At 40.8% G+C, this 24,879-nt stretch overlaps 1 protein-coding gene across 1 annotated transcript in view; it reads left to right on the plus strand.

The window, feature by feature from the left end:
• The first annotated feature begins 1,317 nt into the window (after window positions 1-1,317).
• Window positions 1,318-24,879, plus strand: part of SYNPR (synaptoporin) — a 311,298-nt gene continuing 287,736 nt past the window's right edge. The window contains exons 1-2 of the mRNA XM_059390087.1: window positions 1,318-1,441; window positions 1,564-1,629. Of these exons, the coding sequence (XP_059246070.1) occupies window positions 1,424-1,441; window positions 1,564-1,629 (84 nt within the window). The 5' untranslated portion in view covers window positions 1,318-1,423. The remainder of the gene's footprint in view (window positions 1,442-1,563; window positions 1,630-24,879) is intronic.

Below are 24,879 nucleotides of genomic sequence, written 5' to 3' on the forward strand. Positions count from 1 at the left end.
AAACCTTTTTGGCAAATCTCTGAAGTAAACAGATGGGGTATCTGTGTTGCTGGGAGACCACTTCATATGTGGAATCCTGTCCAAAGCTAGTGAGAAGGAAGGGGGCATATCAGCAAGATGATTTAGTGGCTAAGCACTCTTCCTCCTCTTCTTTTTCTGACTCATAGAATTCAGCTCTGGCTTCATTCTCTGTTAGTTTTTAAACTAGAGCAGACCACTTCCCTTCCATGATCCTCAATGTCCTCATCTCTAAAATGAGCATAATAGCATACTAACCCATGGGGGTTCTGTGAATACGTGAAGTCATGTTTATAAAGCCCTTAGCACAATTCCTGACTCACAAAAGGAACTCAATTGTTTTGTTGTTATCTATTATTTTCGGCAAGGTTAGCGGACCAAGGGAGGGGAAAAAAGTATGGGTTTAGGAGCCAAAGGCTCAGTACTATTTATGATGAATTTCAGGAGCTTCATTTGGGGGTTATTTCTTCGGGCAAAGGATCTCAGTGGAAAAGGATGAGCTACAGAGGAACTTGAATTTCAATCCCTGTTTGACCCCTCATGAGCTGTGTGGTATACCTTGGCTAAATCAGACTCTGTAAGTCTCTTTTTGACCTTTAAGTGGGCATGATAACTTGCTCCTGACCTCACACAATGACCCCGAGAATTACCCATTTGGGGCAATGGCCCATATTCAAGACGACTCTTTTCTCCTCTCTCTCCTCTAGCCGCGTCCGTCGGTCCCGATTCCCTTCTAGTGCTGGGGGCAGGCACCGTGTTCCCGGTTCTCCGAGGCACCCCCGCAACTGGCGCTGCCTGGCCACGCGGAGGGAGGTCCCTGAAGGCGTGTGCGAACCCACGAGTCAACAGGCTTGCTTCGGTGTTCCGAAGTCAGGGAACCACACACACGTGCCCAGGTAAGGGGTAGGTGCCCTTCTCTTACCTGCAACCCCTTCTTCGGTCTGGGAACCACGCTGCTGATGGAGCCGGCCGGCTTTCCCCACCCTCCAGCCCCGAAGTTTCCCCGGAGCCCGAGGGGACGGGCGCGCGCGCCGGAGGCTGCCCGGAGTCTGGCGCTCGGCGTCGCCCGCCCCCCGCCCCCCGCCCTCCCCTCCCGGCTGCAGCTGGCCAATGGCAGCCCTCGCCGGGCGCTCCCTCTCCCGCCGCCTCTCCCCCTCCGCGCCCCCTCCCCGCCGCCCCACTGGCTCAGCTCGTCTCCCCGGAGCACAGGCTTCGCGGAGCGCACGGCCCCCCGAACGTTAGCCAGCCCGCGCGGGCACCGCTCTCCCGGGGCCCCGCCGCCTCCTGCCCGCCCCGGGCCTCGCCCCTCCGGCGCTCCCCGAAGCGGGGCTTCTGGCCCCGAGGACAACGCTGCAGAGCCCTCCGAACTTCATCGGAAAAGGAAAAGACCGCGCGCTGGCGAGCGATGGACCCCGTGAGTCAGGTAGGGCGGACCTGGGCAGGGCGGCGGGGGCTGGGGACCCGGCGGTCCGGAGAGGCGCCGCAGCCCCTTCCTCATGCCATCTCTCTCTCTCTCTCGCTCTCTCTCGTGTCGTCCGTCCAAAGCTGGCCTCCGCGGGCACGTTCCGGGCGCTGAAGGAGCCCCTTGCCTTCCTGCGAGCCCTGGAACTGGTGAGTGCGGGCTGTGTGCGGGGAGGGGAGCCGGGCAGCGAGCCGTCAGGTGCGGAGAGGTCGGGAGGGGCGTCCTCGCTCGCGGCCGCCGCAGGCCCTGAGTTCTGCTCCGGGGCCAGAGACCAACCCTCTCCGAAGGTGCCGTTCCGGGCTGGCGGGGACAGGCTGGAGGGACCGCGCGTGGCGGCGGGAGTGTGGACCGGATTTGCAAGCGCTCCGAGGTGTCATCTCCTCTCCCGCGGGCACACTCGCAAGGGCTGCTGTCAGGAGCCTCCCCGGGAGATGGGAGGTGGGGAGCGCAGCAGATAGGGGAGCCGCCGCTGGGCTCTCCGCCTCACCTGCACTTCTGCGGAGGGCGGGAGTGTGTGTTTGGGGGGCAGGATGGGGGGAGGTAAAGGTTGTAAAGGAGGGACTCTCTGAAGGCTGGGCGTTCACTTGGCCAAGCTCGAAAGTTGATCAGCGTGGGGACAGCTCTTCACGCGCCCGGACTGGGATGCAGGAAGCGCTGTGGTCTACTGGCCTTCGGGAGCTCCACGGAGGCGCTGGGACGCTGTGAATGCTGTTGGTGGGAAGGGCAGGACTCTTTCCTTCCCTGTTACAATTTCTCTACTGGCCACTCCTCGAGGGCTCTAGCGATTTTTCCCAGAAGAACCTCTCCCCAGCTCCCAGGCTTCTTTGCTTAGCTCTCTTCGGCCACTGTGCTCTCTGAAGTTTTGTTACTCTTCTGTTTTGTCCACCTTAAAGGAAAACAAAACAAAACACTGTGACAGCCCTATGGCAACCTATCGACAAGGAGTGAGGCACAGAAGTAGTCACACAGGGCCACAGAGCAATGTTCGTGTTGGCTTAGATGATGGTTATTCAGAGTGAAATCTGCAGGTCGCACATTCCCTCTTGCTAGGAGCTCTGAGGGGCAAGCAGACCTATCTGAACAGAAAGTTCAAAGCCTGTCATGTAGCATTAATCACAGGCCCTACCACTGACTAGCTTGGAAGTTATGTAAGAGCATGCTCTGTCCTCCTAGATCTTAGCTCTAAGGGCTAAGATCTGGCTTTGGCTACCAACCCTGGTGCGTGTTTACATAGATGATCCACAGGCTAATCACATTTGCCTTGTCTGTGGACCTGCATAAAAATGCACAGATATATCAATTTATCATACATCAAGGCAGCATTTGGAAGTCTTGAACCTTGTTCTGGGATGGCCATTCTAAAACAGTTTTCCTTACGGCCGGGTTAAACAAAGCAAACAGTGCTCGCAGTCTATGATACTTCTAGTCGGCTTTCTCAGAATTCTGCCTTCCTTCCTTCATTCATTCATTCAGCCATTCAGTAAACATTGCCTGTGGAAGAGCAGAGGTTTTTGATCAAAGTAATAGCTCCATTGCCAAGACGTTGTTTCTCCCAAAACATAATTCAAAGAATTGACATCATTTTCTGGTATCTCTTATTGTCTCATATTGTCACTTACCTGACACGTTAATTTATATTCTTTTCAGTCCTGTGACAACACTATTTCATGTCACTACTCACCACACCACCTCTGCTGGCATATTTCAAAATATAAGAAACCCGGATGAATTTGTTTAAAATGTAGACTTCCAGACATCAGCTCAAAATATTGGGTAGCTGGGTACCTGGGAATATGGATTTTAAACAAGCTCCCTAAATAATTCCTGTGCACTTTAAATTTGGAGGACCACCACCATAAGCTATCCAGGTTCCCTCCCAAACTCAAAAGCACTTTTTACCATCAAGCTCTTGCTGTTTCTCCATCTTAACACTCCAAGCCTAGAAAAAGTGTTTGTCTTTTAACCTCAGTTTAAATATTACCTCCATGAGGATTTCTCTCCTATTTGTTTCTTTCCCCTTTCTGTATCCAAAATGGAATGATTCATCCTATTGTTTGGGCTTCCACTATGTTTTATTCGTGAGAATTGATCACACTGCATTATAGTTGTTTTTTTTCTTGATGTGTGTGTGGCATGGGGTGGGGGGAGATCCTGGGGGGGGGGGAGAGAAAGAGAGGAAGGAAAGAAGAAGAGAGGGAGAGGAATAGTAGAACATTTATTACACCTAAAATATTTATAGTCATCTCTCTCTTCTAGGCCTCTAAGGTTCTAAGGTGGAAGAGCTTTTGCTTGCAAATCAGTGATTAGCTTTTCCTTTATGGAAGAGAAACTGACTAAGGGATTAAACCCCCCCCCCCCAACAAAACCCCCCAAACTTAAAAAGTCACTTACATGAGTTGATCTACCTTTTAAAAGAGCTGAAAGGAGAGCAGAGAAATGGAAGAAGGCTCATTACTGAGAAAGTTTAACAGAGCGAAGGAAAATATATGTTATGTGTATGTATTGCTGTGAAGAGCTGCTCTGAGGCTTCTTTTCTGTAGGAGTGGTGACAGTGAGAGTGATCTCTTAGACAGCAGGACATTTGTTCTGTTCCTCTCTGTGTTCCCCACTAGTGCCTTTCACAGTGCTTGGTAAACAGTAAGTGATCAGCAAAAGGTATAAATTGATAGGACAGAGCATACCAATATTCCACTTTCTCCTTTTCTATGGAGAGCAGCTTTAAATTGGTACTCTTTAAAATCTTTGAACCATAATCCTTTTGTTTTTCAGTATTTATGCTGTAGAAATAAAAGTGTATGTAGAGATATATGCTCAAGGATATTGATGCAACAGGATTTGTAGAGGAAAGAACTGCAAACAATTAGGAAGTCCATTAATAGGAAAATTGTTACTGTTTGAGTCACATGTTGTGAAATATTATACTGCCATTAAAAAGAATGAATTAGGGACGCCTGGGTGGCTCAGTTGGTTAAGCAGCTGCCTTCGGCTCAGGTCATGATCCCAGCATCCTGGGATCGAGTCCCAGCAAGGATTGGGCTCCTTGCTCGGCAGGGAGCCTGCTTCTCCCTCTGCCTCTGTCTGCCATTTTGTCTGCCTGTGCTTGCTCTCCCTCCCTCTCTCTCTCTGACAAATAAATAAAATCTTAAAAAAAAAAATAAAAAAAATAGAATGAGTTAAATTAGTATGCACTGACCTGGAGGTCAGTATATGTAATTGTCTTTGGTAAAATTGTCAACAGCAAAAAAAAAAAAAAAAAAAATTGGGTTTCATTCTTAATATTTGATAAATTTTTAAATGGAAGAAGGTAACTTTCATTCTTTGAATGAATTTATTCAATCAGAGTTTGAACTAACATATAGATCATAATACCATTTTTATAAAAATAGAAAAAGAGTTGAGTGCCTGGATGGCTCAGTTGGTTAAGCATTGGACTCTTTTTTTTTTTTTTTTAAGATTTTTTTTTTAAATTTCATTTCTTTATCTGACAGAGAGAGAGAAATCACGAGTAGGCAGAGAGACAGACAGAGGTGGGGGGGTGGGAAGCAGGCTCCTGCCAAGCAGAGAGCCTGATACAGGACTCCATCCCAGGACCCTGGGATCATGACCTGAGCTGAAGGCAGAGGCTTAGCCCACTTAGCCACCCAGGTGCCCCAGCATTGGACTCTTGATTTTGGCTCAGGTCATGATCTCAGGGTTGTGAGATTGAGCCCCATGCAGGGCTCTGCACTCAGTAGGGGAGTCTGCTTCTCTCTTTCTCTTCTCCCTCTGCCCCTCCCCACCCCTTATGCTTATACACGTGCATATGCATTCTCTCTCTCAAACAAATAAAATTTTTTAAAAATCTTTAAAAAATAGAAAAGGGAAATACAGTTATGTGTGTATGTATGAGAAACAGAGAGATTTGTCTGAGCACAGAGAAAAACAAATGTATACCACCAAACTGTTAAAATTGATTTTTTTCCCAAAGGATCTAAGTTGTATTGCAGTGGGGAGAGGAGACAGTAAAAGAAAGCTGTGGTATGTAGGAAGAATCATAGGCATATCATTTGTCCACAGTTGTACACTTGAGTTATTTTTTAAAATAACTCATATTTTGAATGATGCCTTATGGACTGATACTATGCAGTGGCATTACTTCTAAAGACAACCTCTGCTTTTGGATTTATAGCCTGAGGGGGAAAATGCACTGTATTTATGTATTGCTTAGGAAAGGCTCATGGATACAGTAGACTGAAAGTTCAATGTATAATAATAGTTAGGCCTTCAATGAAAACTTTAGCTAATTTCAAAGACCTTCAAGCAAAACTCCCAATTCTTGACCTTTACTTAAGCGAGGTTAGGGACTTCTCACTGTCTTTTGAATCAAACCCCAAATTTAGGATATAGCACTGATTCCAGTGGTCTGTTTCATTTATTCCCTGATGATAGAACAGATCCAGCTAATCTCTTAAAACATCATTTGGAAATGGTAAAAAAAAAAAAATTAAATTTATCCTATTTCTTAGACTTACTCTGAAACACTAAGTTGGTAGTGTCCACTGAGAACTTATATTGCTACTTTAGTTCTTTGCCAGTCGGAGGACTTTGGTCATCGTTGTCGTCTTCTTCTTCTTCTTCTTTAATTTTTGAAAAATATTGTCAGTACATTCTTTCTTCTCTCTGCTATTTACAAGGCTGTGGATTTCCACCTGTGGATTTATGTGTAATGGAATGTGGGGACCCAAACATATCTATCATCCAGGACCAGAACTGGTACAGATGTAAGGGCATCAACAGGACTTCAGTTCTGCAAATGACATTTGGCATAGTCCTCTAATAACACGATGCTGCAGCCCAGATTCCATCCCTCTAGAAATAACTGCTAGGTCACATTGCCTGATTCCTCTAATTCTTATTTTTTGACATCATCTCAAATTTATTATATCATTTCTTCAACAACCCTGGACTTCACAGTTCCATTCTGCCTTCCCAAAGGAGACCAGCTAATCCAGAGTTGCAGTGTATCTGATACAGGAGCTGTAGGGCTACTACTTTATTTACATGAAAGCACCTGCTTTGCATAATCTTCATCCCTGAATCTAAATTCTAAACTATGTTTTCCAAACATCATTCTGCTTACTTGATACTAATAGCATTTACAATCATGTATAACAAAATAAAGCAATAATATAATATAATGTAATATTATATAATACGTCACCGTTTTAAAACCCTAATGAGAAAAGTAAGAAGAGCTACTTTTCTCATGCAAGTTTCATATGAGGGACGGTATTTCAGTGCCTTCAATACATCATCATGTCAAATCTATATGACTAACATTTCCATTTCACCGCGAAGCTCAGGGATGTTAACTAACTCATCAAGAACAAAATTGTAGGAAATGGCAAAGCCAAGATTTGAGCACTCTCCCTCCAAACCATCTTCTCTTAAATGGTATACTTTGTTGCGTCCTTCAATGTGGCAGGCACCTGCTGTACCTTATTCTTAATTCTCAAAGAAACGTTAAAAGGCAGATACCATCCTATTTTGCAGTATTTATCTCCCCCACTAAGATATATTTTTGAAGTCTTTTCTGAAAATGCCAAAGAGTGTTCGCATTTAGAGATGAACATAACACACATCAGTTGTCTTTTATATTGTTTTATTTTCTGTTGGTTATTAACAAGATAAAGTTGGTTCTAATTAAAAATCAGTATCTTTTCAATTAAGATACATGGGGAAAGACTCTGATTATCAAGCCAATAATCTAATCTTATTTTATGGTCACTTTTCCTATTTTCTTAAAAAAAAAATCTGTGTGCATGAGTCAGACAACTCGTTTTTTCCCCCTAAGTATAAATAAGACAGGGAATTCTAACATACAAGTTATTTAAATTATGAGCAGCAATCTGTCATTGAGGGTCTGATGTAATTTCAGAGCTCCATTAATGTGGATTTAATTATAACTTTCCAGCGTCTCAATTAGTGACAAAAATCATATGCAACTGGAATATGAATCAATAAATATACTTTTCATAAAAGAGCAACTCCCCAATATAGTATTGGACTCATCACTTAATGCATTTCCAAGTTTATTAAGACCGTTGGTGTTTGGCCCCACAAATACAGAAACAAAGCAAAATGTATTACTTATGGATTTGAATCCTGATTTTATTCTTCACTAGCATGGTAAACCTGGACAAGTTATTTAACTGTGCTTGCTTCATTTTTCTCATCTATAAATTGGATTGATAATAGTTCTTCCTTCAAAGGGTTGCCATAATGATTAAATGACTTAATGAAAGTAAACCTCTTTGCACAGTGCCTGGGCTATAAACAGTTATCAACAAATTCAGAAGATGCTGCTGCTGCTGCTGCTGATGATGATAATGATGATAAGGATTTGGGTGATTCTGGGGATGATGAAAAAGGAGAAAGTAAAAAATCCATCAAAAAGTGATTTAGAACATTATGGCAAACTCTTGCAATTTAGGGTCTTGTCAAAATTCTGAAGTAGAAAATCTGTGCTCTCTTTGCATGTACCTCTTGGAGCCCCTCTATGTGTATACCATACTTGCATGGTTGTTTTGTTTTATTCCATAGCATAAGTGACTCTCCAGGGACTTGCCTTTGGAGTATCTGCCTGTCAAAGAACATTGCAGAGAGGCCAATGTTGAAACTAACGGAACAGGTCTCATGAAAGAGTTACAGGCACTTGCTTCTCAGGTGTCTTTTTGTTAAGATGCAGGGAGAGGTTTTTTCCTAATCTTTCTCAAGTTATAATCTATAGACATTGTTTATGTTTAGAAGAGCTACATGTATCCAGCTGAATTCTCCAGGTTGTAGATGAAGGTCCTTATAGGTTCAACCTCAGGCACTTACTGACAACACCCTAATACCCAACTATACCTGGCACTTCAGAGTCTTTCAGGTAGGAGCAGGGTAGCAATCCTGCCCTGATGCTCGAGTAGAGACATTATTCTTAGTTCTGTGTTCCTGAGAGGATTTATGCCTCTTCCTGATCCAGGTAAGAAAAAAAAAAGGGCCATGGGTTAATGGAAAAAAGTAATAGTCTCCAAAGGAATGTGTGTACAGAACCATGATTTTCCTTTGAGTCTTCATTTTCTGCAGGCATATATTTGACTTTGACTGTATTTGTAATTATTCTTGTTCATTCTCTTAGCTTAGCCGTTCTTTGAGAACCTGTTTTCTCAGGTGAATATTGGGGACAATATCTCTCAGTTCTCATAGTGTTGTAAATTTTAATTGAGATCAAGCATTTAAGACAATTTGTAAACTATTAAGTGTCCTCCAAAAGTAAAGATAATTGTGATCTTGATGATAGTTTTGGTAAATAATTGCTTTTTTTCCCAGTCTAAGTGACTCTGGACAGCATAAGATAATTGCCATAGCATGAAGGTTGAGGCATGAAGTGTGAATGCCTTATCTCTGCTCCCAGCATGGCTGAGACCTTCCCAATCACCAATCACCCTCTAAGCCTCTGCTCTAGTCCCTTTGATGTCTTTGGAACCTACAAGAAAAAAAATGGTGCTGCCAGTTGAAACTGATGCCTCATCAAAACTTGGGGGGGAGGTGTCCATCCTCACCCTTTTTAGCTCTCATACTGAAATCTGGTTTCTTGTTCTTATATACATTTCACATTTCTTAGATGTTCTTATATACATTTCACATTTCTTAGATCACCAACTGGTGATGGTTTCTTGCTGATCTAATGGACCTTGCACGTTTCTCTTCCTCTGCATATAATACCACCTTTCTCTTCTTGTGCAGTCCCATTTAACTGGCAAATTCCTTTTGTTCCTTCAGGTGTCAGCTGAGATGTCACATCTTTTGGGAGGACCTCTCTAAGTAGGCAGGTCCCACCAGAATTCAGCCTCCTTTTGGCTCTCTGAGTATGTTCTTTAATAACTTGTTTGCATTTTGGCTTCCCAGCCATACTAAAGGCTCCATGAAGACAAGGATATTGTTTGTCTTGTTCATCAGTACATTCTAAATATCTAACACAGACCTTGACACATGGTAAGAACAACTCCAGGGACACTTACAAATCCCTCAAAACATCTGGCAGTAGGTCCTCAGTAAGTATCAGTTGAAGGAAGAGGGAGGAAGAAGAGAGGGAGAAGAGAGAAAAAAGACTGAATAAACGAATCTTCAAGAACGCACTGGATGTGGGTGTAGAGTCCCCTTTGTGATCTTAGTTGTGAAGAGGAACTATAAGGGCTCCTATAGACATAATTGTTTAGTGTTATTCTTGGTTGTGGAGGAGAGTAACTCACATAAACTGACTCAGCTATTAAAGGAAGAGGGCAGTTGTAGGCATCCTCACCGCATAGTAAAAGAGGTGAATTCTTTTTTTTTTTTTTTGAAGATTTAATTTATTTATTTGACAGACAGAGATCACAAGTAGGTAGAGAGAGAGAGAGAGGAGGAGGAAGCAGGCAAGCAGAGAGAGAGGGAAAAGCCGGCTTCCCACCGAGCAGAGAGCCTGATGTGGGGCTCAATCCCAGGACCCTGGGATCATGACCTGAGCCGAAGGCAGAGGCTTTAACCCACTGAGCCACCCAGGCGCCCAAGGAGTTGAATTCTTACAGCAACAAAAGTGTGAGGACTGAAGCAGGCTCAGATCTCAGGTCTGGTGTCAAGGCACTGAGTAGAACTGCCTTACCAAGAGTATTGCCATTACTGTGTTTTGACCACTGTCCTGTTTGCTCTCTTTGTGTGTTCCCTTTCTCTTTCGTATTTACCTTATTGGTTCCCTGATTCTAATCTAATGTCCTAAGAGAAAGAATGTGATTGGCTTAGTAATAATTTTATCAGGGTAGACCCAGCTATCTGCCCCAGGCCATATCAGGCTATGGATTTGCTATCCATGGATCAAATGTCCACAACTAGTTGTGTCGTAGCCTGAATAAAAAGGATCATGAGATTCAAAACCTGTCTCCCAAGATCGTTTTTTCAGGGAAAGAGTGGAAGCGGTAATTCTAGCAGTCATGGGCACATTAGACACAGTGAGAGGTTGACATGTGTGATGGAAGAGTAGATGATTTTGTTCCACGAGTACATCTTTGATTAAGGTAGCACTACCAATTTTCTCAAGGAGAAGGTATTGCATCTTTGAGATCTGGGACCCGAATTCCTGGAATTCTCTATGATACGATCATTTGGTGGATTCACGTTGATGATGTTATTCAAGGGATGTACCTTTGGCCCTTCAGCACAGAAGGCTCTATGAGCTTGTGCCATTTTGTTCATCACCACTTCCTGAAAGGAATGATGAGGTTTTGCCTGTGATTAGATAATCCACTTGTGAAGGAAAATGTATTCCCTCAAACCCCATGAACTTCATCTTTATTCATCTATTGGTAGGTTAATTGAGCTCTGGCCCTTCGTGTTAGAAAACTAATTACTAAGTTAATTATTTCTTGTGTTTATTCATGTGGTAGAAAACAGAAACACCCTAAGGTATACTGTTTTTTAGTTTAATATTCTTACCCCAATTAAATTTTTTGTCCGGAATATTTTACTCATGGAAGAGTCATTGGCTTGCCTGGTGTGATAGGTGCTGTCTGAGGGAGGGGAAGAGAGGAATTGGTTAACAAGCAAGAATCACCATGAAAGAAGGAGCTGGCTATAGCATGAGCCTACTCCTGGAAAACACTCTTCTTTCCGTCCATTGGGAGTGGAGCTGACTACATAATCCTGTGGCTCCTCCGGGTCCGCAGAAGAGTGTTAAGAGTCATGTTTTTTGGTTGCCAGTAGGGTTAAGTAATTTAATATTTGCAAAACCCCCAGCAGAGTGTCTGGTTCCATACTAAGGCTTCCTAACTATATCTAAAGAAGAGATTGTTAAACCTGATGGTATGTTATCAACAAATGCACTTAACATTTCTAGGACAGTATAAACATAAAGTTTGCTCAGTTTATACTTGCCATATCAGTTTTCATTTCTATTATTATCTCTCTGTTGGAAGAACATTGTGAGATGATCATAAAATATATACAACTAATAGGAATACAAATACATAGAGATAAGCACTTTACTAAATGCTATAATGGATTATTTCATTTAATCTCACAATCACCTTTGAAGAACCAAGCAATAACTCCTTTTGACATATGAAGAAACTGAGGCCTGGAGAGCTCAAACTACTTGCCTAAAGTCATCCAGCTAGCAAGTGATAGAGCCAGAATAGATAGACCCAGTCCATTGGATGCCAGACTCCTTCATCTTAATCATTTTTTCATATTACCTCTCATTAATCGTGATCACTAACTGCCCACAGCTCTTAAAATTAAATGATTTCTCCAGTGAAAACAGTAGGAACAGTCTATATCATTACTTCTTAAAGTCATGTCTTCTTAATCCCAATTCAGGTCCCTTTTTGTTCAAGCTGCCAGAACACACAAAAAATTTCAGTACCCCCTGTAAGGACGAGGAATATCCAAACCCACCCAGGAATTTTTCTATTCCTCAAAAATACTCCTATTCCATGAGAAAATTTTGCTGATGTTGTGTATCTTTTCTAACAAGATCTTTATTCACTGATCTGTTATATAAAGAAATTCAGGTTCAGGAATGTGTTGTGAAAACATGCTTATGAAGTTTCTATAGGATGCAGAAAGGATCTGGATATTTAGAAAGATGTGAACACTTAAATTCTTTTTTAGACACCTGAAAAATTATTCAAGTCAAATAGTTTCCATTATGGATATAGGTAGAAGGAGCAAACAAATTTTGTCTGCCCTTTGTGTGTATGTGAGCTGCCATTCTTTGGATTTGCTGTTTTGAAGGATTTATGTGCCAAATGAAAAGACATACCCCCTATGGCTTTAACAAGAAGTGCTCACATATCCATCTGGTCTACCATGAGACTGCCTGGCTGTGCTCTCATGCCCTTAATTCACCTGATGGTTTTGCTTGCACCTGATAGACAGTTGGCCTTCTCCTGGGCTCCTTCCTGGGAGCCAGAAGAATTGAGAAAGCAGAAGGTTTAGATTGGAAGAAAGAGTGATACCAGGAAATTACTAGGCATGAGCCCATGATCTGAGTGAAGAATGGAAATCCCAGAGATACTTAAATTGAAAAGTGAGGTAGCTGAATGAGTGGGGATTATGATGATGACTTAGAGTATGTTGGCTTTAGAGCAACAAGCTTGGGTTCAATTGCAGAACTTGGTTGTGTTCATGGACAAATCCATTTTACTGAACTTCCAATTTCTAGGGATTTTACCTATATCAAAAATATGTTTACATGATGAAAAGGAATTAATGCCTGAAAAACTTTGGATGAATCCCTTCATCTCCTTGAGCTGTAAGATGGGGATAATATACTTAATGCGATGTTTTGGGATAAAATGAGCTAATATGCATGAAAGTTCCTAAGAGGACTCAGTGCTGTTGAGGGCTGAAAAGGCTGACTATCGCTGATTCTAGAGAATGAGAGCTCAGGTATCCAGGGAATCTTTCCTATAAGTGCCATGCCTGGTGCGTTACCCTTAATGTTCATCTCTAGCTGCAGCTGTTTGAGGAAAGGGGGGAGGCTTATTTGCATGTTTCATAATCCTCTACTAGAATTTATGTAAGAACTTTTGTTGGCAGAATCACATTGCAAATTCTATTTATGAAACAGTTGAAAGCAAAAGCACAATTATTATATATGAATTTGGAATTTATCTTAAAAGACATGTACTTCATTGGTTTATTAAAAGGAATATGTGTGAAATGGTTAGTGGTATTAAACTCTGGCTGTTCTAAGGGAAACCACTAAATTTATCTGTTCACAGGAGGTAAATTTGAAGTGTAAATATTATACTTTCTCTTCTTTTGAAGGTACTTAAAATTGCTGGCTGATTTGTTTGTATCTTTTAATGTATGGCTTTATTTGCTACATTTCCTTCATTTGGTAACATAGAAAATACTTGGTTTGATTGTCAGCTCTGTGACTGACTTGGACATACTTACCCTCTCTGGTCCTTTCCTATTTATATGAGTAAAAACCATGATAACTAGCAGGCAGAACTATTATATTCATTAAATGAGATAACATTTGCAAAGAGTGATGACATATAGCAAGGATTCAATAAATACCTCTTTTCTTTCCTTCTTTTCTGCAAAATATGTTTTACCATCAATGTATAGAAGTAATAAATTGGAAAATTCAGAAGTATAATTTTTTTTTCTAGATGTTCATAGATATTTTGCCTCCCTCCCTCTTTTTCCTTCTCCCTCTCTTTCTTATACGTGCACACATGCATTCTTCATGCTAAAGGGCATAAAGATCAGGTCTACATAACCCAAATGAGTTTGAGTGGGATAGTAAAATTTGACAGGTGTGGTTGGCAAAAAAAGAATGATTAGACTGGACTGTCAAGTCTGAGATCAGTGTCCCAGACACATTGGAGCCCCAGGTTGCCTGCAGGCTTTGGCAAGGTGACCATGAATTTGAGAAGCTGTTTTCCAAAAGGAATAGCATACTTCTTTGTTTTAAAAAAGGACAATGCTCTCGTAGGTAGTGGGAACTCACTGTAATGGCTATTAAAGAAATGAATGTAATGGCTATTAAAGAAATAAAGAAATCACTGTAAGGACTATTAAAGAAATAAAGTCTCTTGCTAGGTGTCAGGCTGTATATGTCAGTGCTACCTAATTATATACATAATTTCATTAATACCTTAGAGTCACCTTATAAGGTTCCTTGCCCAAAGTTAGAGAAATTATGAGTAAATGACCAAAGAAGGATTTCAAACCATGTCTATCTGATCCGCTGCCTCCTCTGTGCCTGCCATGATCCAAACATACTGAGTATATATGTATTCTAGGTAGATTTTTTGACATGTTATTTGGAAGCCATTTTATTTATGTCATATATTTATTAATTTAAAATCGCAAACACTAGTAAATAAAAATTACCATTATCCTTCTCCTGAGAGATAACTAATAGTGACATTTTGAAACAAAACTTTTTTCCTCCAAAAATGATATATGTTAGTTTGATAGGGCTGACAGAGCACCACAAAGTGGGTGGCTTAAACCGCTGAAACTTATTGTCTTATACTTCTGGAGGCTAGAAGTCCGAGACAAAATTGTGGATAGGGTTGGTTCTTTCTAAGAGCCTTAATGGGCAATCTGTTCCATATATCTCTTTTGCAGTTTCTGTGGTTTGCTAACCATCTTTGGTGTTCTGTAGCTTATAGATGGTACATTGCCTCCATTTCAGCCTCTGTCTTCACATGGTGTTCTCCTATTGTCTGTGTCCAAATTGTTCCCTTTTGATATAACACCAGTCACATGGCATTATAGCCCGTCCAGCTGCAGTCTGGATCTTAACTGTTACATCTGCAATGATCCTTTTCTCAAATAAGGTCACATTCCGAGATACGGGGAGAAAGGACTTCAACATATGAATCGTGGGTTGGGGTGTATGGTATGGACACAATTCAACCCATAACAAACAGGTCTTGAAATAGACACGGTTTTGTCACCTGTTTTGTTCCCCTTATCTATCACAAATGTATTTCCATACCACTAAATTGAATGTCTTTCTCCATAATTTTTATGGCTACATATTATCACACTGTATGCCTGTCCTTAGAAATTATTTAACTAAATCTGATTTATGTACTTTTCCAGTGTGTACATATAGTACTTTTAACCTCCCAAACCCAGCCCTTCCTTCAAGATAACTGGTTAGTATACTTCTGTAACTACTAGCTTAATTTCTACATGTAGAATTTCTGGTTCAAAAGGTTATACTTTTTTAAGATATTTGAGACAATTGTCCTCCAATAAGGTGGCACAAGTGTGGGCATTGTCACTTAAATGTTTTCCAATTTTATAGATGAAAATGAAATCTTGATCATGTACTTTAGTTATGCATTGAAATTGAGCATTTTTAACAAGATTACTTATTTTCTTTTGGAAATATTTTAGTGAACAGAATGGATTTGTAAAATGATGGCTGTGATCACCACGTTCATGGTGCTGTTCACGTGGACCTTTCTATAAGGTGCTGCCTTAAACTTTCTAGGTCACTGTACTACTTCACCATTTGGAAATTATTTAGATTGCTATACTCTGACTTGGGTAGAGAGGCAAATAGTAAGCCATCCTTTCTCCGAATTATTATGTAAGAATAGATTTATGTAATTTTTAGAATGCCCAAAATAATTACTATTATTATAGATCCCTTATAATATTATTTTATAATATAAATTTTATTCTATTTGCATTTTATTTATTTATTTACTATTATTTACTATTAATGTCAAGCTTTTTATTATAAATAACTTATTTTTTTCTTTAAATGATACTTATATGTGTTGGCCCATATTCAGTAGCTTTCTGAAAAACGAAGCTCATGTATATGTATGTAGTGACTCATGTATACAAATTCATACCATACCTTCTTTTAGGTTTGAGACACTTAGAACGTTAATAATTCTTTTGAGGGAAAGGCAGAGTGGATAGAATGTTATTGCATCATGGCTCTTGATTGTGGAATGGCCTATTGATAAAGTAAAATCAATTCAGCAGCTGCCTGATGCCAAGGACATTTATTTCCTCTCTTTCTTGGATCGCAGTCCAGACCACACTTGGTATCCACAGCATTAACATTATGGATGCACTCTGCCTGTGACTTAACATATGGCTATTTTGGTCCACCTTGGCCTCCCTGTGAATTAAAATAACAGCTGTTAGTATTCATTGTCTACTTACTGAGCTCTAGGCAGGGCACTAAGAGCTTTCTGCGTGTTATGCCCTTTAATTCTAACAGCCTGTTAGAATGTATACACAATTATTTTCCCATGTTTAAGCAAAGAATCTGAGCCTTAGAAAAATAAATAACAGTTAAGGGTTGATAATAGAAGAGTTAAGATTTGAACCTAGGTCTTCTGTGCCTAAAAAGACACTGAGTGCTTAACCTTGCTGTAAGAGAGGAAAAGAAGTCCTGATTCTCTCCCAGGGACCAGCTCCCTATGGGAAGAACCATCCTAGCCAACAGGTCTGCCCTCCACAGCTATAAGTGAACCCAGGCTAGACCTGAAGGGCCAGCCCTACCATTTAACTTGTACCTTCCAGGGAAGAATCCATCAAGATAGTGGTTTGACTGAACCTACTTATTTGTCTCTATTAGGTGGTAAATTTTGTGATGGGCAGGCAAGAGAAAAATTCTAAGTTCTCTTTGCAGTTCAAAGCCAAGTACTTTTCTGAAAGTTTTTTTATTTTTTATTTTTACTTTTTTGAGACTACTTGATAAAAGAATAAATGAAAGGATGGTTTCAGTTTGCTTTGAGCTGATCTCATTTGATCTTCTCTTTATTTATTTTATTTGTATAAATTAGGGCCACAGTTGCTTAGGCAAATGATGGAAGTATAGTTAGAAAGAGGCGTAGGACTGGATGTTTCCTGCCTTTTCAGTTTGTCAGTAATCTCTCTGCCACCCTTTAAATGATAACCATCTGCTTGTAAAAATGCAAAGATCCTTGAGATTGCCAATCTTTTGTTTTATGGGTTTGTTTTGTGAAACACTCAGTTTCTTCCCCCATATTGGTTTGCCTGCCTTTGAAGAACATAGGAAACATGCCCAAGGCCAGTTGGCTGGTAAATATTGGGGCCAGAATGCAAACCAGGTCTGCTGGGGACCAGGCAGATAATGTGTGAGGAAGCAGGAAGCAGGACAGCCATGAAAAGCAGCACTAGTGATAAGAGGTGTTGCCACACTGGAACATGGATTTCTGCTGAGAGGAACAGCTGTGTCTTCACCAGCCAATTCTTGCTAAGTGGAACCACAGACCCATTGTGTCCAGATATTTCCACTTTTCTTGAGAAAACAAAAATAGGGATTTGGGTGCTAATCTTGGGAAGTCTTAATGGAGGAAATGTCTTCCATTTTTCAATGTTTTAAAACATTAAAATAGCCATGTTTTCAGAATAAACAAAGATTGGTTGATTTGTGAATATGGCCCACAGTCTCCAGCTTGTTCCTACCACACCACAGTGTCCTGTCACCCTGGAGGCTTTGTCTCTGCCCCCTCAAGGACCTGGCCTAGTTCTCTTCTTGCACAAGAGTTTTTTAGGAGCCATTTGTCGGATGGACGGACAAATGAGAACTTTGGTGTTCAGAAATTAACCCTAACTTGGGGTTTTTGAAATTAATGGAATTTAGTGAGTCCACACGTTCCTTTTGCCTTTCCTCAGGTAAGACAAAATATGTTACACTAGATATAAGAAGCATGAAAATAGAGGGACTATTCTCAGGCCAAAATATAATGGAATGGAGGCAATGGCTCATATTGTTAGAGTAGGCAGTTAGTTATGATCTAACCTAATCCCAGTTAGGGTACCAGGAGGCCAGCAATAAGGAAATCATGGCCACCTATCGGGAAAGGCAGAGGCCTGTCCTGGCAACACTCCACAAAAAGCCAGATTAAACCAGATAGGCCCAAGAGGGCAGGAGCCATGAAAGGAAATCCCTGACCAAATTAGGAAGAAAAAGCGGCAAACCCCGCCTTCCACCCCAAGTGATGAATATTCCACCCTCTAGTGAACAACGGTCCATAAAAGATAGAAATCCAATCCCTAACCCCCCAATACTTCTCTCTCTCTCTCTTTCCCTCACTCTCATATCTCTAGAGTATATTCTTGCTTTAATAAACTTTCCCGCTTGTGTCACTCATCCATTGTGTTGTGTGTCTGTCTTCGAATTCTTTCTTGACAAGACCAAGAACCTTTGGTGATACCTTTGGGACGGGCTGGATAGAGGCACCAGGGGGGCCCCAAAACAACACTGACAATGTAGGGTGAGTTAGTACTACAGCTCCGGGTACTGGATAAGGTACAGAGAAGAACTGAATTTCCCAAACAGTATGATCTCAAAGAATTCTCTTGATAAAAAGTAGTTTAATTATTTGTAGTTTAAAAATCAATGAATAAATTAATCCTAATGGGAGGTGGATTCTGAATATTTATGTAGATTAAGACTGTCCAAAAGAACATTCTGCAATAATGGAAAAGTTGTATCTTTGCTGTTCTAAACAGTGGTCGCTAACTACATGTGATTACTGAGTACTTGACACTAACGAACTGTGTTTTTAATTTTATTTATGTTTATTTAATTTCAATTTAAATAGCTAGTAGTGGGACACCTGGCTAGCTCATTTGGTTGAGCATCTGACTCTCGATTTTGGTTCAGGTCATGAACTCATGGGTTGTGGGATTGAGCCCCATGTGAGCTCTGTGCTCAGCGGGGAGTCAGCTTGAGATTCTCCTTGCCTCTTCTTCCACTTGAATGCTCTGTCTTTCTCATAAATAAATAAATAAATCTTTTAAAAAGTGAATTTAAATAGCCAGTAGTTACCATATAAGTAGCTAGCAGTTACCATGTTGTTATAGCAAAGTGCAGAGATTTAGCCTGTCTTTCTGGTTTCCAAGGGGAGTGTGCTGGACTTCAGTAAATAACTTAGATGGGGACTGACTGTTATGTAGCAGAATATAGTTATTGTGGAGTAGCTCTGTTCTTCAGAACTTTCATTTGAACATTACTTGCTCAGTGTACCTCATACACTGTGGGTGGCAAAGAGTTTTTTAAACCAACTTGCAGAAATTTGTTAGACTCTGGATTTTCCAAATTTTACCATTCTTTGGGTGATACTTTTGTGTATTTTCTATATTTTCATATGTTTATGAATTTTATACATGTACACATTCATTTTATACATCGAAATGAAAAAATTAGGCGAACTAAAACTTTTTCTATTTGCCCCATATGAAGCAAGATGACAGTTGTCAAAGTTTGCACTAATTTGTTAGCATAAGAATATTCCACAATAATAGGATTTTTAAAAAAGATGTATTTATTTGTTTATTTACTTGAGAGAGAGAATATGACCAGGAGGAGCAGAGGGGGAGAGAGAGAGAATACTGAGCAGATGCCACACTGAGCATGGAACCTGATGCAGGACTTGATCTCATGATCCTAAGACCATGACCTAAGCCAAAACCAAGGTGCTTAACTGACTAAGCCACTTGGGTGCCCAATGGTTAGGATTTTTTTTTTTTAAGATTTTATTTATTTGTCAGAGTACAAGCGGGGAACAGCAGGTGGAGAAACAGGCTCTCTGCTGAGCAAGAGCCCCATGTGAAACTGGATCCCAGGACCCTGGAATCAAGACCTAAGCCCTTTACCAGGATCTTTTTAAGACAGGTAATATCCCGTACTGTGGATGTAGCACTGCTAATTTAAGGGTTTCTACTTAATTAACTCCCATCTTTCCCAGTGTATCTCTAATGTGAACAATATGGCAATGAACATCTCAGCACATGCTTGTTTGTGATATGAGTACCCATTTCTCTAAAATTAGTGCCTAAAAGCAGAGTTTCTGGCATGAGCGGTATACACATAAAAAAGATAACCCCAGAAAACACTGTCAAGGGAATGGAGAAGTAAGAGAGAATGAAAAGTGAGTCAAGAGAAAATGCATTATTTAAAATGTGATCACTGTTTGCAACTGCAGGTTAATCCCACTGGGAGACCCTAGGGACCAGTATAGAATACACACATTGGATATAATTGTATCACCTGGCTACCATTATATGCAAAAGAAGCTGGGAAATAGAGTTTTTAGCTGGGCATGTTGACTCATCCCCCCCAACAAAACTGTTACTAAGAAAGAGGGAGAGAGAGAGTGGATCTTCGGGAGAGAGTTACCAGTCTCCGACACTGTACACAATAGATGTTCTTCAAATAGTTGCTGCATTTCCCCCTTTGCCTTGGCTGAGATAATAATAATAATAATAATAATATTAATTCCATCCTGATTCTTCAGTGTATCAGAGATCATTAAGCAGAAATCATTTGGTTATAAGGAACAGCAACCCATTCAAACTGGTTTATAAAGAAAAGGTAGGGGGCTTTTAGGTGGTCAGTCAGTTGAGCATCAGGCTCCTGGTTTCAGATTGGGTCATGATCTCAGGGTTATGGGATCCAACCCTGTGTTGGGCTCTACATTCAGCCCAGAGTCTGCTTGGGAATCTCTCTGCCTCTTCTTCTCCCTCTGCCTCCAACCTCCCATGTATGCATTCTCTTTCTTTCAAGTAAATCGATAAATTAAAAAAAAAGAAAGAAAGAAAGAAGGGAAAAGAAAAAGGAGAGGAAGAAATGAAATTTGTAAAAAGGCAAAAAGTTAAGTCAGACTTTATGGGGGAGAAAGAGAGGGAAATGAGATCTGGGAGCTGGAAAATCAAAAAGTTTTCCAAATCATCTTGCTGGGCCCTTGTAATATCTGCTCTTTGCTTCTCTTTGTGTCTTGGCTCCATTTCTCTGATTTTTTTTTTTTAGAGATGTTTTTTATTTATTCGTCTGACAGACAGAGATCACAAGTAGGCAGAGAAACTGGCAGAAAGAGAGGAGGAAGCAGGCTTCCCACTGAGCAGAGAGCCCAATGCGGGGCTCAATCCCAGGACTCTGGGATCATGACCTGAACTGAAGGCAGAGGCCTTAACCCACTGAGCCACCCAGGCACCCCATTTCTCTGATTTTTAATGTAAATATCTTGCTTTGCTTTTTTTGTGTTGTAAGAAGACAGTATCTAACTCAAGGCTAATTCTAACCTCACAATTCACATGTCGAATGCTGCTGCCCTTGGCACAGATTCTCAAGAGAGGGAAATGACTGACTCAGCCTAGGCATGGTTCACCATGGGATCCTGTTGCCAGATTTGGGGTGAGAGAAAAGACCATGTAGTGTAGTCTTGGTAGCCAATTTTGAAGGGGAAGGAGGTTTTTCAAGAAGGGACAATGGGTGGGGAGGAAATTGTTGCTGTTTCTACCTTACTGATGATACTAACTTTTTTCAAATATGATAAAATGCAAAGTTTATAAGAAAGCAAGAGTCCCAGGAATTTGGTAATCAAAGCTAAATCACAAACTCCCAGGAGACTGATGGTAGTAGTTTCGCAATAATAGAGAAACTAGCACAAACGAGGTATCTCTGTGGGTGGTGACAGCCATTTAGATGTTGGGGATACTAATCTTCAGACTTATCTCCTGTGCAGCAGGATGAGGCACTTCTGTGTTTTGTATGTAGCACCATTGAATTCATTAATCATTAGAGGTGCTTGGTATTAAAATTAGCAGCAAATGATGAGTGTCCTTGATTGCAGAATTGGGATATATTTTTCACTTGTGGTGCTCAAGAGTGATTTGGATATGTTTTGCTAACTGTTCCAAGCTTTTCTGCCAGTTTCAGAAGAATTCATCACAGCAGAGTGGGTAGGGTTCAGAAATGGGGGACAGAAGAAGGAGGGAATATGACTTACTTCCAAGTGATGACTTGCAAATTGTACATTGGCAATTGGCATTTTATAAAATCTGTTACCCAGAGCACCCTTTCAAAATTTACTTGAATTCTGAGTTGTGATTTTGAATTCTAGAAGGTGCTTTGCGTCTATCTATTGTTGGGAACGAAAGTTTACCCTACCTATCAAGGTTCTTGTGGCTGGTCTAAGAATTAAATTGACAAGAAACAAATTAACAGGAGAAAAACAGAAAAAAAATATTAGTAACATGTATTATCTCCTATACAGATAGGAGAGACTGAGGAAAACTGAATAACTCCTTAAAATGGCTGAAGCCATTACCTTAAATAGGATCTTCAGCCAAAGACAAAGAGAAGATGTTGAGGATAGGGAGGCAGTTATGAGAGGTTGCCAGTAAAGCACCTTAAACACGCATAAGGTTGTCATGAAGATTTTTAAGTCCCCACCTTCCACTTTAAGATTTTATTTATTTATTTGACAGAGAGAGACATAGAGAGCACAAGCAGGGATAGTGGGAGAGGGAGAAGCAGGCTTTCTGCCTAGCAGAGAGCCCGATGTGGGGCTCAATCCCAGGACCCTGGGATCATGACCTGAGCCGAAGGCAGAGGCTTAAGGACTGAGCCATGCAGCCCATTCCACCCCACCCGCCCCCGCAACCTTCCACTTTGATAAGAGTTGTAGATTGGCTCATCATCCTCTTCCTGTCCCCCCTCACAGATGGAGATTTCTCTTATAAATGTCAGTATCTCTTACAAAAGAATAACTTCTACTCGGTTTTCAGAGCTTCTCTTGTGTTTGTAGTTTTTTAAAAAAAATAATCAGTCTAAAAGGATACTTTACCACAGAGACATATTTTGAGGTGCCAAATTCTGGTCTCCTATGCCATCCATCCATCCATATGTCTTCATTCTAAGGTAGTGTCAGCATGAAACTGCTGACTTCAATGCCTTGCTTAAAAAAACATGTCATGGGGCTGGTATTGAGCAACCTGGTACCAATCTTCAGTTCTGCTTTAAGGATAAAGTAATTGTATTGGACTCTATTAGTCCCCTGCCCAGACCCACTTAACCAGGCTAGTGCACAACCCTCTCTCCCTCCCTCTGCTATTATGAATATTGACTACTAACAGGTCAGAGTTGCCCCTACTCTAGAGAATTACCTTTAACTGAATGAAAACCACCATACCCAGGACCTTACCCTCTTTAAGGAAACCTACAGCCAGTAACAGTCCAATATAGGGGTACAAAAGTCTGGTTCCCTTGCCTCAAAGAGGTTCCACCTCTGCTATGACTCATACTTCAGAGCCCTTGGTGAGGGCAGACTGTAGCTCACCTCTAGCCTCTTTTTCAGTAGTGTCTGGATATTTAGATGTTTTGGATGACCTTTAGGTATGAGATGTGCTTAGCACAGTATCTAATATAGATTGGGGCCTTAGATCATGTTGTGAATTTTAAGCAATTATTTAAAAATGTTTATATTGAAGTAGACATTTGTTTTTAAGTATTGCCTGACTTGAAAGATAACTCTAACCATAGAACGAAATCTAGAAAGGCTTGTTAAAAAACAAAATTCAATAGAATAAAATTGAAGATCTAATTGGTTTTACTCAATGATTGATGAATTGGGTACATCTCATCGAACCAGTAGAAAGGAGCTTCTAGGAATTGTACAAAATGGAAGGTTTTTCATAGGAAGGGGGGTGGGGCAAGGAAGTTATTAGCAAAAGAAAAGAAAGGATTGTTTCAGGCAAGGTTTCCTTCCCTTAGAGGGGAAGGATAGGGGGATTTTCATTTGGATTACCTCATCTTCTTGGGGTGGGGGGTCTTAAGTGACCTATCACTTCATTACTGACCAGAAAGTTCCTAAGGCTGCATTTCTGGGGGAGGTTGATTCTGCAGGTAGGTTAGGTTAGACTTAGCCAGCCTATCAGAAGTGACTCCATTTTGTGGTTTTCTTTTAACAGGCTCTCCTGTACAAGGACGAGCTATTTTATTATTTTTTTAATTTCTTAAAAAATTTTCAAAGATTTTATTTATTTATTTGAGAGAAAGATGCCAGAGAGAGAGAGAGAGTGAGCACAAGCACATGAGCAGGGGGAAGGGGCAGAGGGAGAGGGAGAAGCAGGCTCCCTGCTCAGTGGGGCTGGATCCCAGGGGCTGACCTAAGCCTCAGGCAGACACTTAACTGACTGGGCCACCCAGGTGCCTGTCTAGCTTTTTTTTTTTTTTTTTTTAAGTTGGATTGGTATGGAAGAAATGGATTGAGAATGTTGTTTGGCCAAGTTATATGGAGTTTGATGCATATACCAACATTCGTTATTTTGAGAAATTTATTTTTGTACTGATATATATGAACAATTAAAATTTCCCACAGTATTCCTTTACCAAAATAAAAGATTTTCTGTCCTGAGACTGTGATGTGAATTTTCTGAAAATGACATACTATAATTTATACAGTTCTTCCAAATTCACTGCAATAGGCTTGTGCTTAAATACCAATGATTTAATGAGGAGAGTTGAACTATATTAGAAAATTCTCTCTACAGACTTAGCAGTAATGAGCAGGTGAATGCTCATGGCATTAATTTGTGTCACTTCTTGACACTTCTGGACTTTGTAAAGTTCCTACCTTGTCTTCTGCAGCACAAAAAATATCCGAATGTTCACCTGATGTCAAATGAATTAATTTCACTCTAATATTGAATGTTACACATGGGTTGTATGCTCATGAGGATGAGCTTGTCTCTCAAGTTCACCTCTACGATTCCATTACCAAGAGCTGTGTCTGTTTCATGATAGGCACATAAATATTTCCTAAATGAGTAGATGTATGAATAAATGAATTAGTTTTTTTTCCTCCTGGAACATCATTCCTCATCAACATTCCTTGTTTCACCATTTTCTTCTCTAGAACCATCTCACACTCCCAGATTGTTCCTTTATTTTAGAACTTTCATAAAAGAAATTTCTTCCTCTATTTTGGGAAGCTCCTGGTATTCCCGTCTACCCTCTTGTGTTAGGTTAGTGTTTCCTACCGTTTCCTACTGGACTTTTGCAGCAGAAATAGGGTTCATGTCCCAAGGAG

Source organism: Mustela nigripes, chromosome 2 (genome assembly GCF_022355385.1).
Source record: "Mustela nigripes isolate SB6536 chromosome 2, MUSNIG.SB6536, whole genome shotgun sequence".
Lineage (NCBI taxonomy): Eukaryota > Metazoa > Chordata > Mammalia > Carnivora > Mustelidae > Mustela > Mustela nigripes.